The sequence below is a fragment of the Somniosus microcephalus genome, chromosome 22 (genome assembly GCF_052327205.1).
Source record: "Somniosus microcephalus isolate GS21.2 chromosome 22, FLI_Smic_1.0, whole genome shotgun sequence".
Lineage (NCBI taxonomy): Eukaryota > Metazoa > Chordata > Chondrichthyes > Squaliformes > Somniosidae > Somniosus > Somniosus microcephalus.
In genome coordinates this window covers 17,356,376-17,375,608 of record NC_141008.1, presented here as the reverse complement: position 1 = coordinate 17,375,608, position 19,233 = coordinate 17,356,376, and the positions used below count along the sequence as shown (strand labels likewise).

Sequence of the window (19,233 nt, the reverse complement as noted above, 5' to 3'; positions counted from 1 at the left end):
GAACACACTGCTCGTCAGACATGTTCAGATATGAGAACTGCTGGCGGTATACCCTGGGTGGGTAAGGCCTCCTTTGCCGACGCCTGTTGCCCCCTCTCCGTCTGGCCATGACTGCCACTCTCTCACGGCGTCTGTGAGCCCTTTGAATGCAATGGAGAAGGCCAACGTTTGCACCCATTGCAGCCCCCATTATATGTTTGCAATCAATGATATGACACTGAAGTTAAAGACAAGTGGAAAGCTGTGGCCTGAAGCCACAAGTACCTGTGCGAGTGTTGAGCCAAAGCAGAAAGCTCTCTACCTTTGTCTCTCTGCAAAGATCCGTCTCTCACAAAGAAGGAGTGTTGCAAAATGGTTGCCTTTTCTACTGCAGGAGGAGTGCCCTTTAATTTGCGTCCCCCGCGCCCCGTAGCGACTGAGAACCGTTCCCCTCTACCAGTCGCTAGGGGCGCCAGGCGCACAATAGGCCGGCGCCACTGAATTTCTGGTTTGAGGCGAACAAAGGGCGTTGCACGATGAAATGACGTCAGGATCTGCGCGCGCAGCTGAGCGCGCGCAAAGGCTTTGCGCCGCCGCTAAATCTTTACTGAAGTTGGGGAGAGGCGCAGATCGCACTAGCGCCCAACATCTCCTCCTCCTAAGGCGCTAGCGGCTGGCGCAAACAACTGAATTTCTAGGCCACAGTCTCTAAATATGGGGTTGACATCTACTAGGGTACTCATGTCTGGATGGAGTGACCACTGACTCAGTGGTGGTATTCAGTTGGGTTTAGGCCCCACTCCAGACAGCCCAGCGAGCAGAGACTGGCTCTGAATACTGGGTGACGTCAGGCGGGGGTAATTGCATCCGATGGGTAAAGATGGACCCCCATCGTAAGGGGTAGATGGGGCTCTTTAGCCTTGGTTGCAGGCCACCTAAGAGAAGGTACTCCAAAGGCAAAAGTCGTGAGGAAGGCAATGGAGAACCACCTCAGCTACCTTCCCTAGTAAGTGGCTCAAGAATCTCATGTGTGACACTTGAGTTAGAACATGCCCTAGGGCAGAACAAAATGGATGGACGGACTTCTGTTGCCGTTTTATTGCCCTCATGTTGCTCCTCCACCTGTCTGCCAAATAACCCTTTCCCATCAAAGGGCAAATTGTAGCAGCAGTTCAGGCAGCTGCCCAAAAATCTACAGGTGACCATAAAAAATATATACTAGCCATGCCCCTAAATCTATTGTAAAAACATAGACTGAATAAGGTGTTATAGCAGTAAGATGGACTGTTCTCTGAAGGACCTAAGAGCAGCCTTAATTGTGGCTTCCAGCTGATTGTAAAATCCCCACAGTGGATTTAGTGACAGGCTATCCTGATCTGAATTACTCCTTGTGTAAAGGATCTGCGACTCAAGTCTAGTGAGTTTGGACTCACATTCTAGTTGGGGGGTGAGGGGGGGAGTGTGGGGGAGGGAAGAGAGGATGCTTTAGCATGTAGAAGCAGGGGTTGACCCCCAGTGCAATATGGCTGCAAGAGGGCAGGACAGACCCCTTCAAAAGGTTGAACTTTGAACTTCTGGGAGACTCAAAGCAAAGGCTCAGTTTCCGACAGGGTAGCCTCTGGAGCAGTTACATTTTGGTCTCGGCTACCTTGGTGTTAAAGACTTTGAATATCATGAGCGATTAATTATGTAACAATTGGTCAGAAAAGGTTACGAGGGGCCAATTTGCTCCTCCTCTTCCATAACGTTCAGCTCCACGTGTGAGGTGTAACGCTGGGCTGGATTGGACTGAGTTGGATGCCCTGAGGATGGAACTAATTGAGGAGCCCTGGACAGCGATACGAGAGGTTTAGAGGTTGGCACTGAGCTTCTCAAAAGAAGCAGAGCGCACCTCAAATCTCAGACAGAGCACATCTCGCCACCCAGGTTAAAGGGCTGAGGAAGAGCTGGCACCCAGTACAGCTGAGGGCTAGCGATGCTCATCACTAGAGGCACTGGCCTAGAAATTCAGTTGTTTGCGCCAGCCGCTAGCGCCTTAGGAGGAGGAGATGTTGGGCGCTAGGCGGCTAGCGCCCGGGCGCAGCGCGATCTGCGCCTCTCCCCAACTTCACTCACGATTTAGCGGCGGCGCAAAGCCTTTGCGCGCGCTCAGCTGCGCGCGCAGATCCTGATGTCATTTCATCGTGCAACGCCCTTTGTGCGCCCCAAACCGGAAATTCAGTGGCGCCGCCCTTCTTTGCGCCTGGCGGCCCCAGCGACTGGTAGAGGGGAACGGTTCCCAGTCGCTGCGGGGCACGGGGGGCGCTATTTAAAGGGGACTCCTCCTGCCGTATAAGTGGCAGCCATTTTGTGCCAATCCCTCTGTGTGAGAGACGGATATTTGGAGAGAGACAAAGGCAGAGAGCTTTCTGCTTTGACTCAGCGCTCGCACAGGTACTTGTGGCTTCAGGCCAGAGCTTTGCACTTGGATTTCACTTTCAGTGCCATAGCCTTGAGTCGCCACATATAATGGGGGCTGCAATGGGTGGAAACGTTGGCTTTCTGCATTGCATTCAAAGGGATCAGAGACGCCGTGAGAGAGTGCCAGTCATGGCCAGACGGAGATTGGCCAACAGGCGTCGGCACAGGAGGCCTTACCCACCCAGGGTATACCGCCAGCAGTTCTCATATCTGACCATGTCTGAGGAGCAGTGTGTTTGGAGGATGCGATTCAGAAGGGAGGTGGTCACTGAGCTCTGCCACCTGCTTCGCAGAGATCTGCAGCCACAGCTGAGGAGCAGGACGTCTCTGTCAGTGGCAGTGAAGGTGACGGTGGCTCTCAACTTCGATGCCACTGGCTCCTTCCAATCCGCTACTGGGGACATTGCCAACATCTCCCAGTTCGCGGAACATTGCTGCATCCGCCAGGTGAACAATGCCCTTTTCAGAAGGAGACGTCAGTACATCTCCTTCCCCATGACCCTGGACAAGCAGCAAGAGCGTGCAATCGGATTTGGAAGAATAGCGGGCTTCCCCATGGTTGAGGGCGTGGAACTGATGAACCAGCAATGGTCAGGCCTTGCTTCAGGGCTGCAGTGTGCAGGGCATGGCAGCCAAACAAATCGACCCTTCCCCTTTAAGAGCTGACCGGCGCCAGCGTGTCTGCCTTCATTGAGCAAGTCGCCGCACCTGCGCTGCGCCCGTCCTCGGTGTTAGCGCCCCGGATCGCCGGCTTAGCGCCTAATGATAGTCGTGCATTGCCTGTTTTAGCGCAGCAGCAACCTCTTGGGGCGATGCGACTGAATATCGGCGAAGGTGGCGCGACTTTGCGCCGGGCGCAAACTTTAGCGGCCGCCCGACTTTACCGCCCCAAAAGTGGCTATACTGAATTTCTAGGCCACTGTCTTTAGCAACAGTGGTATCTGTGGAGCTTATGGAAGCTGGGTGTGTCTGAAACACATCCTTTACTGGAGGTGTACCCTGGAAATATCTTAAGTAATCATTACTTGTGTGGGCTGAAGATGAGAGCTGTCACTTGACTTGTGACTTCAAATTATTAATTGGAGACAGTGTTTATGCCCATCTGCATGGAAAAGGGCTTGGAGAACTGGGTATAGTGTTTTTAACCCAAGGATGCCAGAGCAATAATAATATGAAAATAGTCAAGAGCTATATATGGTAATAAAATCATCACTCAATGTGAGGTAAAACTCTGACAAGAAATATAGAACAAGTAAGAGGGAGAGAATATATTAAACTTAAGGCTGGAATAAAACAAACTTGAGCCTTAGTTAGGACAAAACCTGCCTTTATATAGTGCAAAGGGTCAGTACGGACTGTATCACATTACAGAACATGTTAAAGGGATGCTGCCTGACCTGCTGAGTATTTCCAGCATTTTCTGTTTTTATTTCAGATTTCTAGCAGTATTTTCTTTTTGTATTAATGTTAAAGGGAGGTTGCCCTTATCTGAGGTGGAGTGTCCTGGTATCAGCTCGCTCCAGGAATATGTGGAGCAATTGACCAATAACAGAAAAACCCTTTCACAGTGTGTCTGACAGAAAAGGGAAATCAAATTAAACTTACTTACAAGAACAAAATATGGACAGGGAAATTCTAAATATTTTTGCTGTTTAATGAATGTGGTAGAGAAAAATGATCAAAGGGAGCAGGAAACCAGAAACCCACTTGAAATTATGCATTTCCCCTCAGCATTGCAAACTTCCGCCAAAACACAAAGTGATTTACTACCGGTGATCTCTGCGTTTTATTATTAACTTATAATTTAAATAACACCTAATCCCATGAGTTCAGGTAATACTTGGAAAAAGCTCAACCTTCTCTTGTGCAGCTTATAATGTCAGAACACCAAGACCAGGTTAATTTACAGCAATTCATTCAGCACCAGGCTCCCCTGGCAAAAGTCACCAACAGCATTGTAGACCAGCTTCTGCAGGCTTGCTCTCTTTTTTCCGATTTCCCACTATTTTCTCATCTTTTTCTTGTGTGGGCCTCTCACCGTCTTAGCTAATTACGTGCGCTTTAAAAAAAATATCTTTCCATTGCCTCACTGATGTGAACTTTTGCATCATCTAGCAATGTCCCACTTTCCTTTCAGGCAGTTTTCAGGTCATTCAATCCATTAACTTTCTCTCTGGTTGGAGTGATAGGGAAAGTGTGAGGTTATGCACTTTGGCAGAAAAAATCATAGAGCAAGTTATTATCTTAATGGCAAGAAACTGGAAAGTACTGAAGTACAAAGGGATCTAGGGATCTAGGGGTCCTGGTGCACGAAACTCAAAAAGTTAGTATGCAGGTGCATGCAAGTGATCAAGAAGGCCAATGGAATGTTGGCTTTCATTGCTAGGGGGATAGAATATAAAAACGGGGAGGTATTGCTGCAGTTATACAAGGTATTGGTGAGACCGCATCTGGAATACTGCATACAGTTTTGGTGTCCATACTTAAGAAAAGACATACTTGCTCTCGAGTCAGTACAAAGAAGGTTCACTCGGTTAATCCCGGGGATGAGGGGGTGGTCATATGAGGAGAGGTTGAGTAGATTGGGACTCTACTCATTGGAGTTCAGAAGAATGAGAGGCGATCTTATTGAAACACATAAGATTGTGAAGGGGCTTGATCGGGTGTATGCGGTGAGGATGTTCCCAATGATGGGTGAAACTAGAACTAGGGGGCATAACCTTAAAATAAGGGGCTGCTCTTTCAAAACTGAGATGAGAAGAAACTTCTTCACTCAGAGGGTGGTAGGTTTGTGGAATTTGCTGCCCCAGAAAGCTGTGGAAGCTACATCATTAAATAAATTTAAAACAGAAATAGATAGTTTCCTAGAAGTAAAGGGAATTAGGGGTTACGGGGAGCGGGCAGGAAATTGGACATGAGTCTAGGTTCGGAATGGTCATGGCCCTGTGGGTAGTGGAGTGGGCCCAGGGGCCGTGTAGCCTGGTTCTGCTCCTACTGTGTTCTAATTCTGTGTTAGATTTCAGGAGATGGTTTTATTCCTGTTCCTGGCTGGGGTGGAGATCGCCTTTACAGAAGGTAAGTACTGTAGAAAATATAGGGACAGAGTGATCTCCTGGAAGAGTTTCGATCGCCTAGATGGGTCGGAGAGGAATTTCCCAGATTTTTTCTCCCAAATTGGCCATTGTGTTTTTTATCTGGTTTTTCGCCTCTCCCGGGAGATCACATGGGTTCAGGTGGGATGGAGAGTGATAGAAGATTTGAGGTTAGGATCAGATCAGCCATGATCTTACTGAATGGTGCAGCAGGCTCGAGGGGCCGATTGGCCTACTCCTGCTCCTATTTCTTATGTTCTTATGAAACTGTTTCCACTGGTCGGAGGATTGTTAACCAGAGGACACAGACTTAAGATAATTGGCAAAAATTCCAAGGGGGAAATTAAGAGAATTTTTTTACGCAGCAGGTTTTTATGGTCTGGAATGCACTGCCTGAAAGGGTGGAGGGAGCAGATTCAAAAGCAACTGTCATAAGGGAATTGAATGTAAACTTGAAAAGGAGATATTTGCAGGGCTACAGGGAAAGAGTTGGACTAATTGGATAGCTCTTTCAAAGAGCCAGCACATGCACGATGGACCGAATGGCCTCGTTCTTTGCTGCATGATTCTATGAGTGTATGCTGGTTTTTGTTAACCTTCTTACTCCCCTAATATGATTCTGTACCTTTCACTTTTCAGTTCTGAAGAAGGATTCTACTCAAAGTGATAATTTGCCTTTTCTCTCCGTATTATTTCCAGCATTTTTTATTTTGTTACCCTACAACTTATCTTTACAATCATGCTTTCAGTCATCTCCTCTCACTGTTTCATTATTGCTCTGTGTTCACTTCCCCTCGGTGAAACACTTTACGGTTGTTTCTTTTATCTTAAATACAATTTATTGGTGCATGCATGTTGAGGACTGATTGTGCAGCAATTATGTGAATTGCATTTTTCCTTCCATCCTTTCATCATATACGAGTGCATAGTTACAGGCAACACTAAGCGGGTCACATCAGCAGCGCCAGAATAATAGAGCAAGCAACATTTTCGATTAGCAACTTTAACTACAACTGCTAAATGAAGCCTCATTTAAAGAGCAGCGTGAAAAGTATGCTGTGCTGGGACATACCTTCCTGGTAGTGAGACTTAGGCCACCAATGAACAGGGGAGGCACGATTGGAGGGAACTCCTCGCATGCAATAAAATGTGGCAGTAGCAGCTCAAACTTCAACATTGATCATACCACACTCCACACAAGTGTCAGAAGTTCTACCCCTGCCTGAGTAATGAATGCTGGTGATGCTGAGAACAGATGTTTGGATCCTACACATTGCGGTGGTATTAAAGAGAATGTGGCAGCATGGTTAGGATGTTGATTCAAGGGCAGAAAACAGAGAGTAGTGGTTAATGGATATTTTTTGGACTGTAAACAGTAGTGCCCCCAGGGAGTCAATGCTGGGACTAGTGTTCTATATTTACATATGCAAAAATATATATAAATATATATATATCTAAATATATACACATAATACATTCAACAACAACTTGCATTTATAGAGCAGCATTAACATAGTGAAACGAGCCAAGGCGCTTCACATGAGTGTTATCAGGCAAAATTTGAAATGAGCCACATAAAGTGATATTAGGACAGGTGATCAAAAGCTTGGTCAAAGTGGTAGGATTGAAGGAGCGTCTTAAAGGAGGATGTAGAGAGGAGAGGTTAAGGAAGAGAATTCCAGAGCATAGGGTCTCGGCAGCTGAAGGCATGACCACCAATATGGAGCGATTAAAATTGGGGATGCGCAAGAGGCCAGAATTGGAGGATTGCAGAGATCTTGGATATATAAGTAATAGAGAGACAGAGAAAGGGTGAGATGATGTGGACTTGGTATGGGGGCACGATGTCACAATGTATGGATGACACAAAAATAAGGAGCATGGTTAGCTATGAAGAGGTTTATAAGTGACTTCAGAAGGACATGGACCGGTTATATTGGGCAGATCAAAAGGTATTTACAGATCAGGAAGGCCATTTTGCCCATTTTAGTTCATCCATCCATTGCCCTAAAATCCCCCTGCACCCCAATCGGTTCTTAAATGATTCCAGGATTTTTGCCTCCACTGTTCTACCTAGGAGCCCATTCCATGTGTTGATCACTCTCTGATAGATGGAAGATAAAATTTAATGTGGAGAAATGTGAGGTAATACATTTTAGAAGAAAGAATAAGGAGAGGAAATATAAACTAAATAGTAAAGCATTAAAAGGAGTAGAGGAGCAGAAACTTAGGGGTTGATATATACACATCTTTAAAAGTGAGAGGTTAAGTTGGTAAAGCTGAATGGAGTCCTAGGTTTTACTAATAACCTGTGACCTGTTCAGTACAAAAGTAGCGTTAATACAAAATGTACACAAATTATTGGTTAGGCTGCAGTTCGAATATGGTGTCCAGTTTTGGGTGCCTTACTTAGGGAATAATGTCAAGGCCATGGAGTGGGCTTCAGAAGAGATTCACTAAGATGATATAGCAGGGATGAGAAGCTTTGGTTATGAGGAAAGACGAGAGATTCGCTGGAGTTGTTCAAAGTTAAAAAGGGTTTTCATAAAGCAAATTGGTCAAAAAACTATTACCGTTGATCATGAGTCGGTAAGTAGAGGGCACAAATTTAAGATCACCACCAAAGAATAAAGAGAGAGGCTAGCATTTTCTTTACTCAGAAGGTTGTTTGATATAGATTACTCTATCAGAAAGAGTAGTGGAAGCAGAATCCATAACAGCTTTTAAAAAAGGAAATGGATAAATATTTCAAGGAAAAAATAATTTAAAGGGCATGGACAAAAAACGGAAATGGAATTTAGTGGAAAGCTCTTTCGAAAAGCTGGCACCAGTGAGATCATAGAATCATAGAAATTTATACCACAGAAGGAGGCCATTCGGCCCATCGTGTCTGTGCTGGCTGAAAAAGAGCTATCCAGCCTAATCCCACTTTCCAGCTCTTGGTCCGTAGGATACAGCACTTCAAGTGTACATCCAAGTACTTTTTAAATGTGATGAGGGTCTCTGCCTCTAACACCCTTTTAGGCAGTGAGTTCCAGACACCCACCACTCGCTGGGTGAAAACATTTCTCCATCAACTCCCCTCTAATCCTTCTACCAATTACTTTAAATCTATGTCCCCTGGTCATTGACCTCTCTGCTAAGGGAAATAAGTCCTTCCTATCTACTCTATCTAGGGCCATCATAATTTTATACACAAACAAACCTAATTTCTGTAAAATTCTATGATTATATGATCCTACCCTCAAAGCAAACCATTCTGGGCAGCAGTCCAGAAAGCTTTAGAGTGGCATTCTGGTCTCCTCAAATCCACCTTACTGCTTGCTGGGCTTGCCTCTGAGGTAACCAAGTACCCGTTGTGATGCACAGACTAGGAGAATTCCTATTGCTAGCAGCAAAATCTGTTACAGTAAAGAATTACCGCCATCCCAACTAAGCAAATGTGGAGAGAGTATTTATAGGACAGAACTCTGTTGGAGCAAACGAGATTTGGAATTTGCCTAAGCTTAGAAAAGCATCAAGCAACCTGGATCCCTTTACAAAGCCTTACATAACAAGACCTCCACATCAACAACGCAACATATCCCACAGTGTGAGGGATAGGCTGCTAGAGTGATGGGAGGACACTACCTGCTGCTTCCAATGCCACCAGAATAGTGACCTAATCCGATGAGACAGGAGGTGTGTAACACTAGTCTGTGTGGCTACGCCAATGGACTCATTGATCATTATATGCTGCTGTACATAGTGTGTCAGCAAAATACAAACATTAAAACATAGAAGTTAAGGAAACAAAAGGCCATTGGGCCCATCAAAGCTCTTTATTATCCTAGCTCAGCCACTAAAGTATCCTGCTTCTAATAGTCATCCCTAATGCGTTTAACTCCTTTATCCTGCCTGACAGGTACTTCCAAATATTTATCACTTGTTACTGTGTTCCTTTAGCAAATTTTGCTCTTTCCTCTATAATGCTTCCTGTGATTTTATGGGCAGATTCCTCCAAACATCTATCACATTACTCTGCTTCTCTTGCAATTTTTGCTCTTTCCTTTATAATGCACCCTGTGATTTTATGGCTGTTGCATTCTATATGTAATTAATTCCCTCATCTTTCTTACTGTATGTTTCTCTCTGTGGTGTCTGCCGAGTTATTTTCTTCCCACTGTTCTGGCTTTGTCTCCAATTAAAAAATAGTATGGCAAGTAGGCACAAATGGACAAAGCAGCGTGATGATAACACAGGTAGTTTAATAGTAACATTTGTCCATTTTGCAATCATGCGCTCTGAGACTTGAGCTGAATTCATCAAAATGACGTTTTCCTAAGTATATTTTTGACTGTTTTTGGTCTGTCTGAAAGTCTGAAAATATTCTAGTGGGAACTTATTTGGACCGATGCTGAGACAAAGAATGCAGGTATTAAAGAACACAAGATCACACACACACTGGAGGGGCCATGTTGCTGATTTCTGCTGTCTTCTTGCTTTCCCTAAGCTACGCTAATCACTGATATGATAAAAATCCACACAGGCCATTGCTTGAAGGTCATTACAGTCAATAGGTCATTTAAGCAATACACAACTACAGTATGCTGCACAAACACAAATTTAACTGGACGCGTTTAAGTTGCAGGAGTCTTTAGACCCGATTTTAACCCTACATGTCCGGTGGAATGGTGCGGTTAAAATGGCGGCTGGGCGCCACCCCATTTTATCTCCCGGGTTTTCGGAAGCATTGAGGCCACAGGCAGCCGAAAAATCTCGGGGTCCGATGATAGAATTCGGATCACGACTATTTTAACTGGGAAATGCGCCCCCGAAAGCTGGCACTAAGCAGGATGGGTGGCATAAGAGGCACAGATAAGTTTAATTTTTTTAAGTTTCCTTGTGAGCCAGGGTGAGCGCAGTGCACTGATGCTACAGTTTTAGAAATTTGCATTTACATAGCACCTTTCACAACCTCAGGACTTCCCAAAGTGCTTCACAGCCAATGAAGCACTTTTGAAGAGCAGTCACTGTTATAATGTTGAGAAACATGACAGCCAATTTGCACACATGAAGGACCCAAATTAATGAGGTAAATGACCAGATTATCTGTTGTTTTTTTATAAACTGATGTTGGTTCCGGTATAAACATTGGCCAGGACACCGGGGAGCACTCCCTAGTGTAAATGCAGCCTGGATCCAGAGTCAGGATCTGACCTGACACTGGAGTGGAGTGGAGTTTCTCTGAAAGAGGGAGTCTCACTTTATTCCATTTGGAGTCAGTATTGTCCTTAATAGCCAATTTACACTACACAAGTGTAGCACTGATGCGAACTTGAACCTCTTCACATCGATGCTGAAGTTGTAGTGCAAATGCACTCTTAAAGGGGAAAGTTGAGATGACTGAGAGTGATTCCTTACAATCAGTTTTCCTTATAGTTCATTCAGGGTTTTAAAACCCCTTCATCCCCATTTTGTAACCAGCAATACTGAAAGAGAGATTAAGATGGTGTTGCTACACTGGCGATTCCTTTCATCCTTGACTAAGGGGGGTACTTAATTAATCACTGGCATGGTAAAATTCCTAATATATACACGCTTGGGAAGTTTCATTACCATTTTCACACAGTTAGTGGACGTCCCGCAGAATTTCCACTTACACCAATAGTCGCATTAGTAACTTTCTGTTGAGACCTGATCGAAACATCCATGATTTGTAAACTCACCGTTGAGCGGTATAAAGGAATTCTTATCAACATGGTAATTACTATGTATTGACTCCACAAACCTACCAAATACCTCAAACTTGTGACCAATGTATAGGGAAAAAGCTCTGTGAAACAGCTGTCACATTCAGAGGCTCAAGAGTGAGTGTCAAAATACAACTCACACTGACTGCCCTCTACAGACAGAGAAATAATACTGGTCCCACACTATCCTGCTTCATTCCCAGCTTAACTAACAGATAAGAACTTGGCACTGATATAGAAGCATCTCTGAATCCATTGTTCAGATTGTATTTCCACAAAAAGGGTCCTGAGGCACAACGTTTGCTGATAGGAATAATCTGAGCTCCTGGGCCCCAGTTTTATATCTTAATCTTTCCTCTTCCGCACTCTGTACTACCTGCTGACCAAGAGCGGGCAGTGGGCCTGTTCTCAGGCCTCTAATTTACCCGGCTCTTGAAATGGCCAGGATAAAATGTGCGACAGAGGTCAGAGTGTTCTTCCTTTATAGTCTCTGCCTCCTTCAGTGGGAACACCTCACCTTCACTCAGTTGACCTGACGCAGATTTGGGAAATGCTCGATGTAGAACACTTCATGGTAATTCCGGGGTACTAAATTAAATTATTTTTTTTTGTTTGGTAGTTGAACAACAGGATGGTAGTGTTTCCCGAAATGGTACAACTGACTCAAGATAATAATGGTCTAAGCAGTGCAGCAGTGAAATGGACTAATAGTGTCGCACTCTATGAGAGAAAGCATCCATTTTATATACAAGAAAAATACACACAAATCACAAAATGCTAACTTCTCCACTAACATAAAGTCACCATCAAATGCAAATATTCTTATTTTAGAAATTAGGCATAATTCCCAGGAAAGGGGGAGGGGGGATACGTAGTTAGTGTCACCGAGCGATTTAGAATGTTGTAACAACACTAACCTGCTTTCAGGTGCTCTGGCAGGCTTCCTGGAGTCAATGCTCTGCATGGCTATACTCTGAGGCCTTGGAGTGGCAACTGTTTGTAACGTCCCTTTCCAAAACTGCTCAAAGAGCTGCTTTTCACCGCATTCTACTCTTGTCATGTCCGAGCACATTAGGTATGATTTATGTGCCGCTGGCACAGGAAGCGTATACACACAGATAAAAATGGATGCCCAAGGACTCCCTCTCAGTTGAATGGAGAGAGCGAAGTAGATTCACAGCTCCGTGCTCTCACAGTCTAGTTGTCACAGTGTATGACATGCTGTTAATTGTGCAGCACAGAATACGTGCAGCGTCTGGATAGGTACGCTCTTCACTCCACACACGTTATCATTACACCAGCTCAAAGACTTCCACAGGAACCATCAGCCCAAATCCCCAGGGTTTGTCAGGGAGGGATTTGCTCTGCTCACTTGGTGGAGAAATTTCTAGAAGCCTTCCCTCTCCCTCCCTCCCTCCCCCGTTTAAAGCATTCAAGTTGATTATGTATCTTTCACACAAGGTACCAGTTATTTACAGCTCTTTAAAATTCAGCCTCACGTATGAAGAGACGATGAAATATTTCTGGCTTATGTGCAGCGTATTATAGTCTCCTGGAAGAAAGCAGCCTTTCACTGATGACTGGAAGTTAGGCATCACCATGACTGGTTCCTCAGAAAACCAGGATCCTGGATCACCTGATGCACAGGATTCACAGTCAGCTCTGTGTTCGTAGCACAAAATCTGACAACATCAATCAGTGCATCAATAAAATGTCACAGTGCTATTATAACATACTGATGGGAAATATTTAACCAGGCCCCGCCTCACCACACACACACACAGGTGCAATTAGCAGTTGTGTAAAACCGTAGATCTCATTAGTAAACACATCTCAAATGATTTGTGTGTCAATACACAAACATCTGGCTCATCCTCTGTCAATGTAATGAGCCTCCAACATTCAGCACGCACTGAGTTACAGCCACAACAGGCTGTAAATTAAAGTGTAAATATTTATTTTTCTGGGAAGTGAAATGAATTTAAAACAAATTCTCTTAAGTACGCTGCATACTTTCCCCTCAAACTACCATATGCTTCACATTTTATGAAATAAATCCACCATTGAAGCCCTGCATTAAAGTAGTGTCCCACTGATACTCGTAGCTGATGACATTAACCCTCGCCATCAATTAGTGACAGACTGTATTGTAGTGTATGTACTTTGCAGAAGGAACTATATTCTGCAGCCCCTGTATACTGCAGTACCAATAGTGACCACCCCTGTATATAAGCCTGTGTAGTAACTTTGCATAGTAGTTCCAGTTTTGTCTCCACTCAGTAAACACCTGTTGTAACCAACTCCTGCAGTCCGTGTCTCAATTACACACGGACATAATACTGGCGACGAGCAGGTCCGAACTTACCTACAGTTCTGCACCACCTCATGGGGATCCATCCCTGAAGCGAAGTTGTTAGAGGTCGAGGCCAGAAGGAAGAAAAAAAAAACAAACAGAAGAAACGGCGTCGACCGTGGGCAACCGCCTCTGATTCATCGGATTTGAAGATTTGCAGGAGAGGCTGTCGAGAGCGGGGCTTGGTTATCCTGTCTATGGTGTTCCAGCTAATCGGGCTGGTGGCAGGTAGTACACTGATTCTTCCTGGGCTGCGGCGGGCTAGAGCTCGATCGGGTGGCTTTTCAACGGGGCCGAGCAGCGTTGTCAGGAAGAGGAGAGAGAGAGGGTGGAGCACACAGGGCGCGGCCGGTGCTACGAAGCTGGGCAGCGTACAGACCCGAGAAGAGGGAGGAAAGTGTCCCGTAGGGTTGCTCTGACGACGGGAAAATAAAAGAAATTAGAAGCGCAGAAAGCCGCGAGTAGCTGCAGTTTGCCACAGGAACCGCGGAGAGCGACGTTAGCAGCAGCGCGTGGGGTAAGTGCGCAAAGACCATAGGGCGTCGCCATCAAGGCATAAAAACGCCAGCAACAGCGCTAGCAGCAGCGGAGAAGACAGAAAGCGCAGGAGGCGCCATCTTAATCCAGCGGGGAAGAAGGCAAAGCGCGGGAGGCGCCATTTTGTTCAATCGGGGAAGAAGGCAAAGCGCGGGAGGCGCCATCTTAGATTTCCAAGATGCCGAAGACTGGCAATATCACTGCCTTCGATAATGCAATAGAAGACTGGACCACATATGTGGAAAGAGTCGAAGTATATTGCAAGGCAAACGAAGTAGCCAATGAGAAAAAGGCATCGGTACTACTAAACTTAATGGGCGCAAGAACGTACGGCCTACTGCGGAACCTGATCACTCCAGCCAAACCGATGGCGAAGAGTTTTAACGAAATTGTTGATATCCTACAGGAACACCTAAATCCTACACCGCTGCTGATAGCAGAAAGATTTAAATTCCACAAGAGAAATCAGCATAAAGATGAGAGCAATGCTGATTACCTTACGGAACTATGCAAGCTATCAAAGCACTGCCAGTTCGGAGCAGGACTGACAGATACTCTACGGGACAAATTTGTCTGTGGACTCCTGAGTGAAGGAACCCAGAAGAGGTTACTCTCAGAGAAAGAGCTGACGCTGGATAAGGCTTTCAGCGTGGCAGTATCGTACGAAGCAGCAGCAAGGGGAGCTGCGGAAATACAGCAAAAGCCACAGGAATACGGCACCCATGAAATGACACGGGGATTTGAAAAATGTTATCGCTGCGGCAGAACAACCCATGACCAGAAGGACTGCTGGTCCAAGGACAAAATATGCAGGCAATGCGGAAAGATGGGACATATTGCACGAGTTTGCAGGTCTGGAAAGAAGACTAACGACAACAAAAAGGCTACTAAGGAACAGTACAGGAAAGTACAAAAGATGACGGACAGTAGTTCCGAAGACCAGAAGAGCGATAGTGAATCCGGGAACAAGAGACTAAGCTGTCTCAAACTTCACAACGTAATCGCAAAAGAGGATCACCGAACCATTTGGGTCACCCTCATGATAGCAGGGTCCCAAGTCAAAATGGAACTGGATACAGGATCAGCCCTGACCGTCATGAATCGACGAGACTACGAGCGGCTATTCTCACACATACCCTTGAAAGAGACATCCATTGTCTTGAAGACGTATATGGGGCAGAAAGGATACCCCAGAGGGAAAATAAGGGTGGCTGTCAAATACAACGGCAAAGAAATACAGAAATTGTATCTGTACATACTGCAAGATGGTGGACCACCGTTATTGGGACGTGAATGGATCAGAAAGATAAGTTTAGACTGGCACTCCATTCAGGCACTGACTGTGGCTGGTAAAAGGGATGACGACGTCACACCTGGACGATTGTCGAAAATCTCAGCTAATGCTAAAGAGGTATTTCAACAAGAACTGGGCACTCTTAAAGGCGTAACCGCCTCGATAAAAATAGAAGAGAATGCAATTCCCAAGTTTTTCAAAGCAAGACCGGTACCGTATGCAATTCGCCCAGCCGTCGAGGCAGAGCTGGAGAATCTGGAGAATGCAGGCATGTTATCTAAGGTAGACTGGAGCGAGTGGGTGACACCCATCGTTCCTGTCATGAAAAAAAGTTAAACAATAAGTCTGAGGAGCCAAGGAAGGTTCGCATCTGTGGGGACTTCAAGGTGACGGTGAACCCAGTCCTTCACACGGTACAGTATCCTCTTCCGAGGATAGAAGATATTTTCGCCTCACTATCTGGAGGGAAACGTTTTACAAAAATTGACCTAGCACAAGCATATTTGCAGATGGAGGTTGAAGAATCCTCTAGGAAGTATCTCACGATAAACACTCACAAAGGTCTTTACCAGTATAATCGACTGGTATTCGGAGTAGCATCAGCTCCGGCGATATGGCAAAGAGCGATGGAACAAGTCCTGCAAGGGATTCCGGGGACTCAGTGTTGGACGACATCCTAGTGACAGGTGAAAATGACAGTGAACACCTTGCCAACCTAGAGCAGGTGCTCACTAGACTAAGAGAACACGGGCTACGAGCCAATCGCCCCAAGTGCGAGTTTTTTAAGAAACAGATATCGTATTGTGACCACGTGATTGATGAAGAGGGGTTACATAAGTCCCGTGACAAAATTGAAGCGGTAGTTAAGGCTCCAGCGCCTGAAAATGTGTCGCAACTGAGGTCATTCCTCGGATTAGTGAATTACTACCATAAGTTTTTGCCGAACTTGTCCACAATTCTGCACCCACTGAACGCCCTACTACAAACTGGAGTAGCATGGAAATGGAGCAATGAATGTAAGCGGGCCTTTCAGAAGAGTAAAGACCTAATCACTTCAAGAGAAGTATTGGCCCACTACAACCCATCACTACCGATAAGACTGGCGTGTGATGCGTCTCCCTACGGCATTGGAGCGGTACTGTCACATAAATTCCTTGATGGTTCAGAGAGGCCGATAGCTTTTGCGTCACGCTCGTTAACTTCAGCCGAGCGTAACTACGCCCAGATTGACAGAGAGGCCCTCAGCCTGGTGTGGGGGGGTGAAGAAGTTCAATCACTACCTGCACGGTCAGAAATTTACTCTACTAACTGATCATCAACCTCTTGTCTCCATTTTCAACCCTCAGAAGGGCGTCCCAATAATGACAGCACAACGGCTACAGAGGTGGCCCCTTTTCCTAGGGGCACACCAATATGACATCGAGTACAAAGGAACTAAACAGCATGGGAATGCTGATGGATTGTCGCGCCTACCGTTGCCGACGGTGGAAGAAGCACCTGCAGTGGATCCTGTGGAGATATTCCACTCAACCATAGTCGAATGTCTACCTGTGACGAATGCAAACATAGAAAAGGAAACACAAAATGACCCGACACTCTCCAGGGTCTATGATTTAATGGTGAAGGGATGGCCAGCACATGGCGAACCACTGTTGCCAGCATTCTCGCCGAGAAGAGAACAGCTGTCAGTGTGCAGAGGAACCTTGACGTGTGGATCCAGAGTAGTAATTCCACCCAAATTGAAGGATAGAGTGCTCAATGAGCTTCATGAGGGTCATCTGGGTGGGGTAAAAATGAAGAACTTAGCCAGAGCGTTTGTGTGGTGGCCGGGAATCGACAGAGAAATCGAAGAGATGACCAAGAGCTGTACAGGATGCCAGAAGGTCCAAAACGCCCCACCACAAGCCCCTCTACATCCATGGGAGTGGCCCTCATCTCCATGGCAAACGGTGCACATTGATTTTGCTGGTCCATTTATGGACTCGATGTTTTTAATTGCGGTGGATGCACATTCAAAGTGGCCAGAGGTAATAAAAATGTCCTGAACCACCACAGAAAAAACGATCACAGTCTTACGAACCATATTCGCCAGAAATGGGCTGCCTGAACAGATTTGCTCCGACAATGGACCACAGTTTGTGTCTGAAGAGTTCCGGAGGTTCTTAAAGAACAATGGTGTTAAGCATTACACATCTGCCCCATATCATCCAGCCACCAATGGATTGGCTGAGAGGTTCGTTCAAACATTCAAGAAGGCTATCAAGGCAATGTGTAATGAAGACATACCCCTACAACACAAGGTGGATAACTTCTTGTTTGCCTACCGGAATGCGACACATGCGGTTACCAACCAAACTCCAGCCATGATGTTCTTCAATCGAAGACTACGATGCCGCTTGGATTTGGTTAAGCCAAACATCAGAAGAGATGTGGAGAACAGGCAGTTTCAGAATATGAATGAAAGGCCGACCAGGAGTTTTAAGATAGGTCAACCAGTTTTGGCCCGGGACTACCACACAGAGAAATGGCAGCCAGGAACGATCTGCACATGGCAAGGACCTCTAATGTATACCGTGGACGTTGGAGAGAGCATTGTAAGACGCCATGCTGACCAGATTCTAGAGTCACTGGAAAACGTCAAATCCGCACCACGATCCGATACACCTGGTGATGAAACCAAAGTACCAATTGCATCTACCTCAGAATCGGTGATATTGGAAGCAGACGAACCAAACAACGACGTTGATCCGTGTAATGATCAATAACATGTCATTCTATAGTGGACACTAGGTGGAGCCGTAGAGCTGTGTACAGCTGTATATAAGACTACACTACCCAGCTGTATATATATTAAGACTACATTACCCATGAGGCACTAGGCTACTCACAAGGCAGCAGTCAAGATGGAAGCCTCTACAGATACTGTACCTAGTCCACATGTGCTCAATAAAGTAACTAGCAAAGGCTAGCTGTGTTCATAATAAGAATGTCTATTTATTAATGAACATAAGATGGTACCAGGATGGTGAAGATCTGCTGAAAATTGTGAAAAGCGACATGGAGAATTTGAAGCCACCAGAGCGTTTGAAACTCACAGGAAAAATCGACTACAATTGGCAGACTTTTAAACAACAATTCGAACTCTACATTGCAGCCATCGGATTCGGTACGAAGCCAGATGCAAGGAAGATAGCGTTGCTGCTTACGGTTGCAGGCCCACAGGCGATAGAGGTATTTAATACATTTGTATTTAATCCAGTGGAGAACAGAGAAAAATTAGAAGATGTGCTAAAAACACTTGATGCACATTGCTCTCCCAAAAAGAATGAGACCTATGAAAGATACATCTTCTGTTCAAGGACACAGCAGCAAAATGAGACTTTTGATAGCTTTATAACTGATCTGAAACTGAAAGCACAGACATGTTATTTCTCTGAGCTCAAAGCATCCATGATTCGTGACCAGATTGTGTTTGGTATTCATGATAAAAAAGTTAGGGAACGTCTGTTGAGAGAAACCGAACTAAATTTGGAAAATGCGGTGAAAATATGCCAAGCCAGCGAGCTAGCTCGAAAGCACGCGAAGACTTTCAGTGAAATCAATAATGATGCGATTGTAATGAGTGATAATGCTGCTGTCGGTGCTGTGTCCTATAAGGGGAAGAAACATGGGCAGAACAGAAATGAAAAGCAATCGGAGGATGAAATTTTTAATTGTAAACGCTGTGGTTACAAACACCAGTTAAGACAATGCCCAGCGTTTGGAAAAATGTGCACAAAGTGTAAT

General features: G+C 45.3%; 1 protein-coding gene across 8 annotated transcripts in view; it reads right to left on the bottom strand.

The window, feature by feature from the left end:
- The window catches only part of srrm3 (serine/arginine repetitive matrix 3), a 389,856-nt gene that overhangs the window by 143,724 nt on the left and 226,899 nt on the right, over nt 1-19,233 (bottom strand). The window contains exon 1 of one of the 8 annotated variants that reach the window (XM_085964227.1): nt 12,181-14,296. The exons of the other annotated variants lie outside the window; for them this stretch is intronic. Within the exon in view, the coding sequence (XP_085820353.1) occupies nt 12,181-12,335 (155 nt within the window). The 5' untranslated portion in view covers nt 12,336-14,296. Of the gene's footprint in view, nt 1-12,180; nt 14,297-19,233 lie in introns of those variants that run through there. 8 annotated transcript variants of the gene reach the window in all.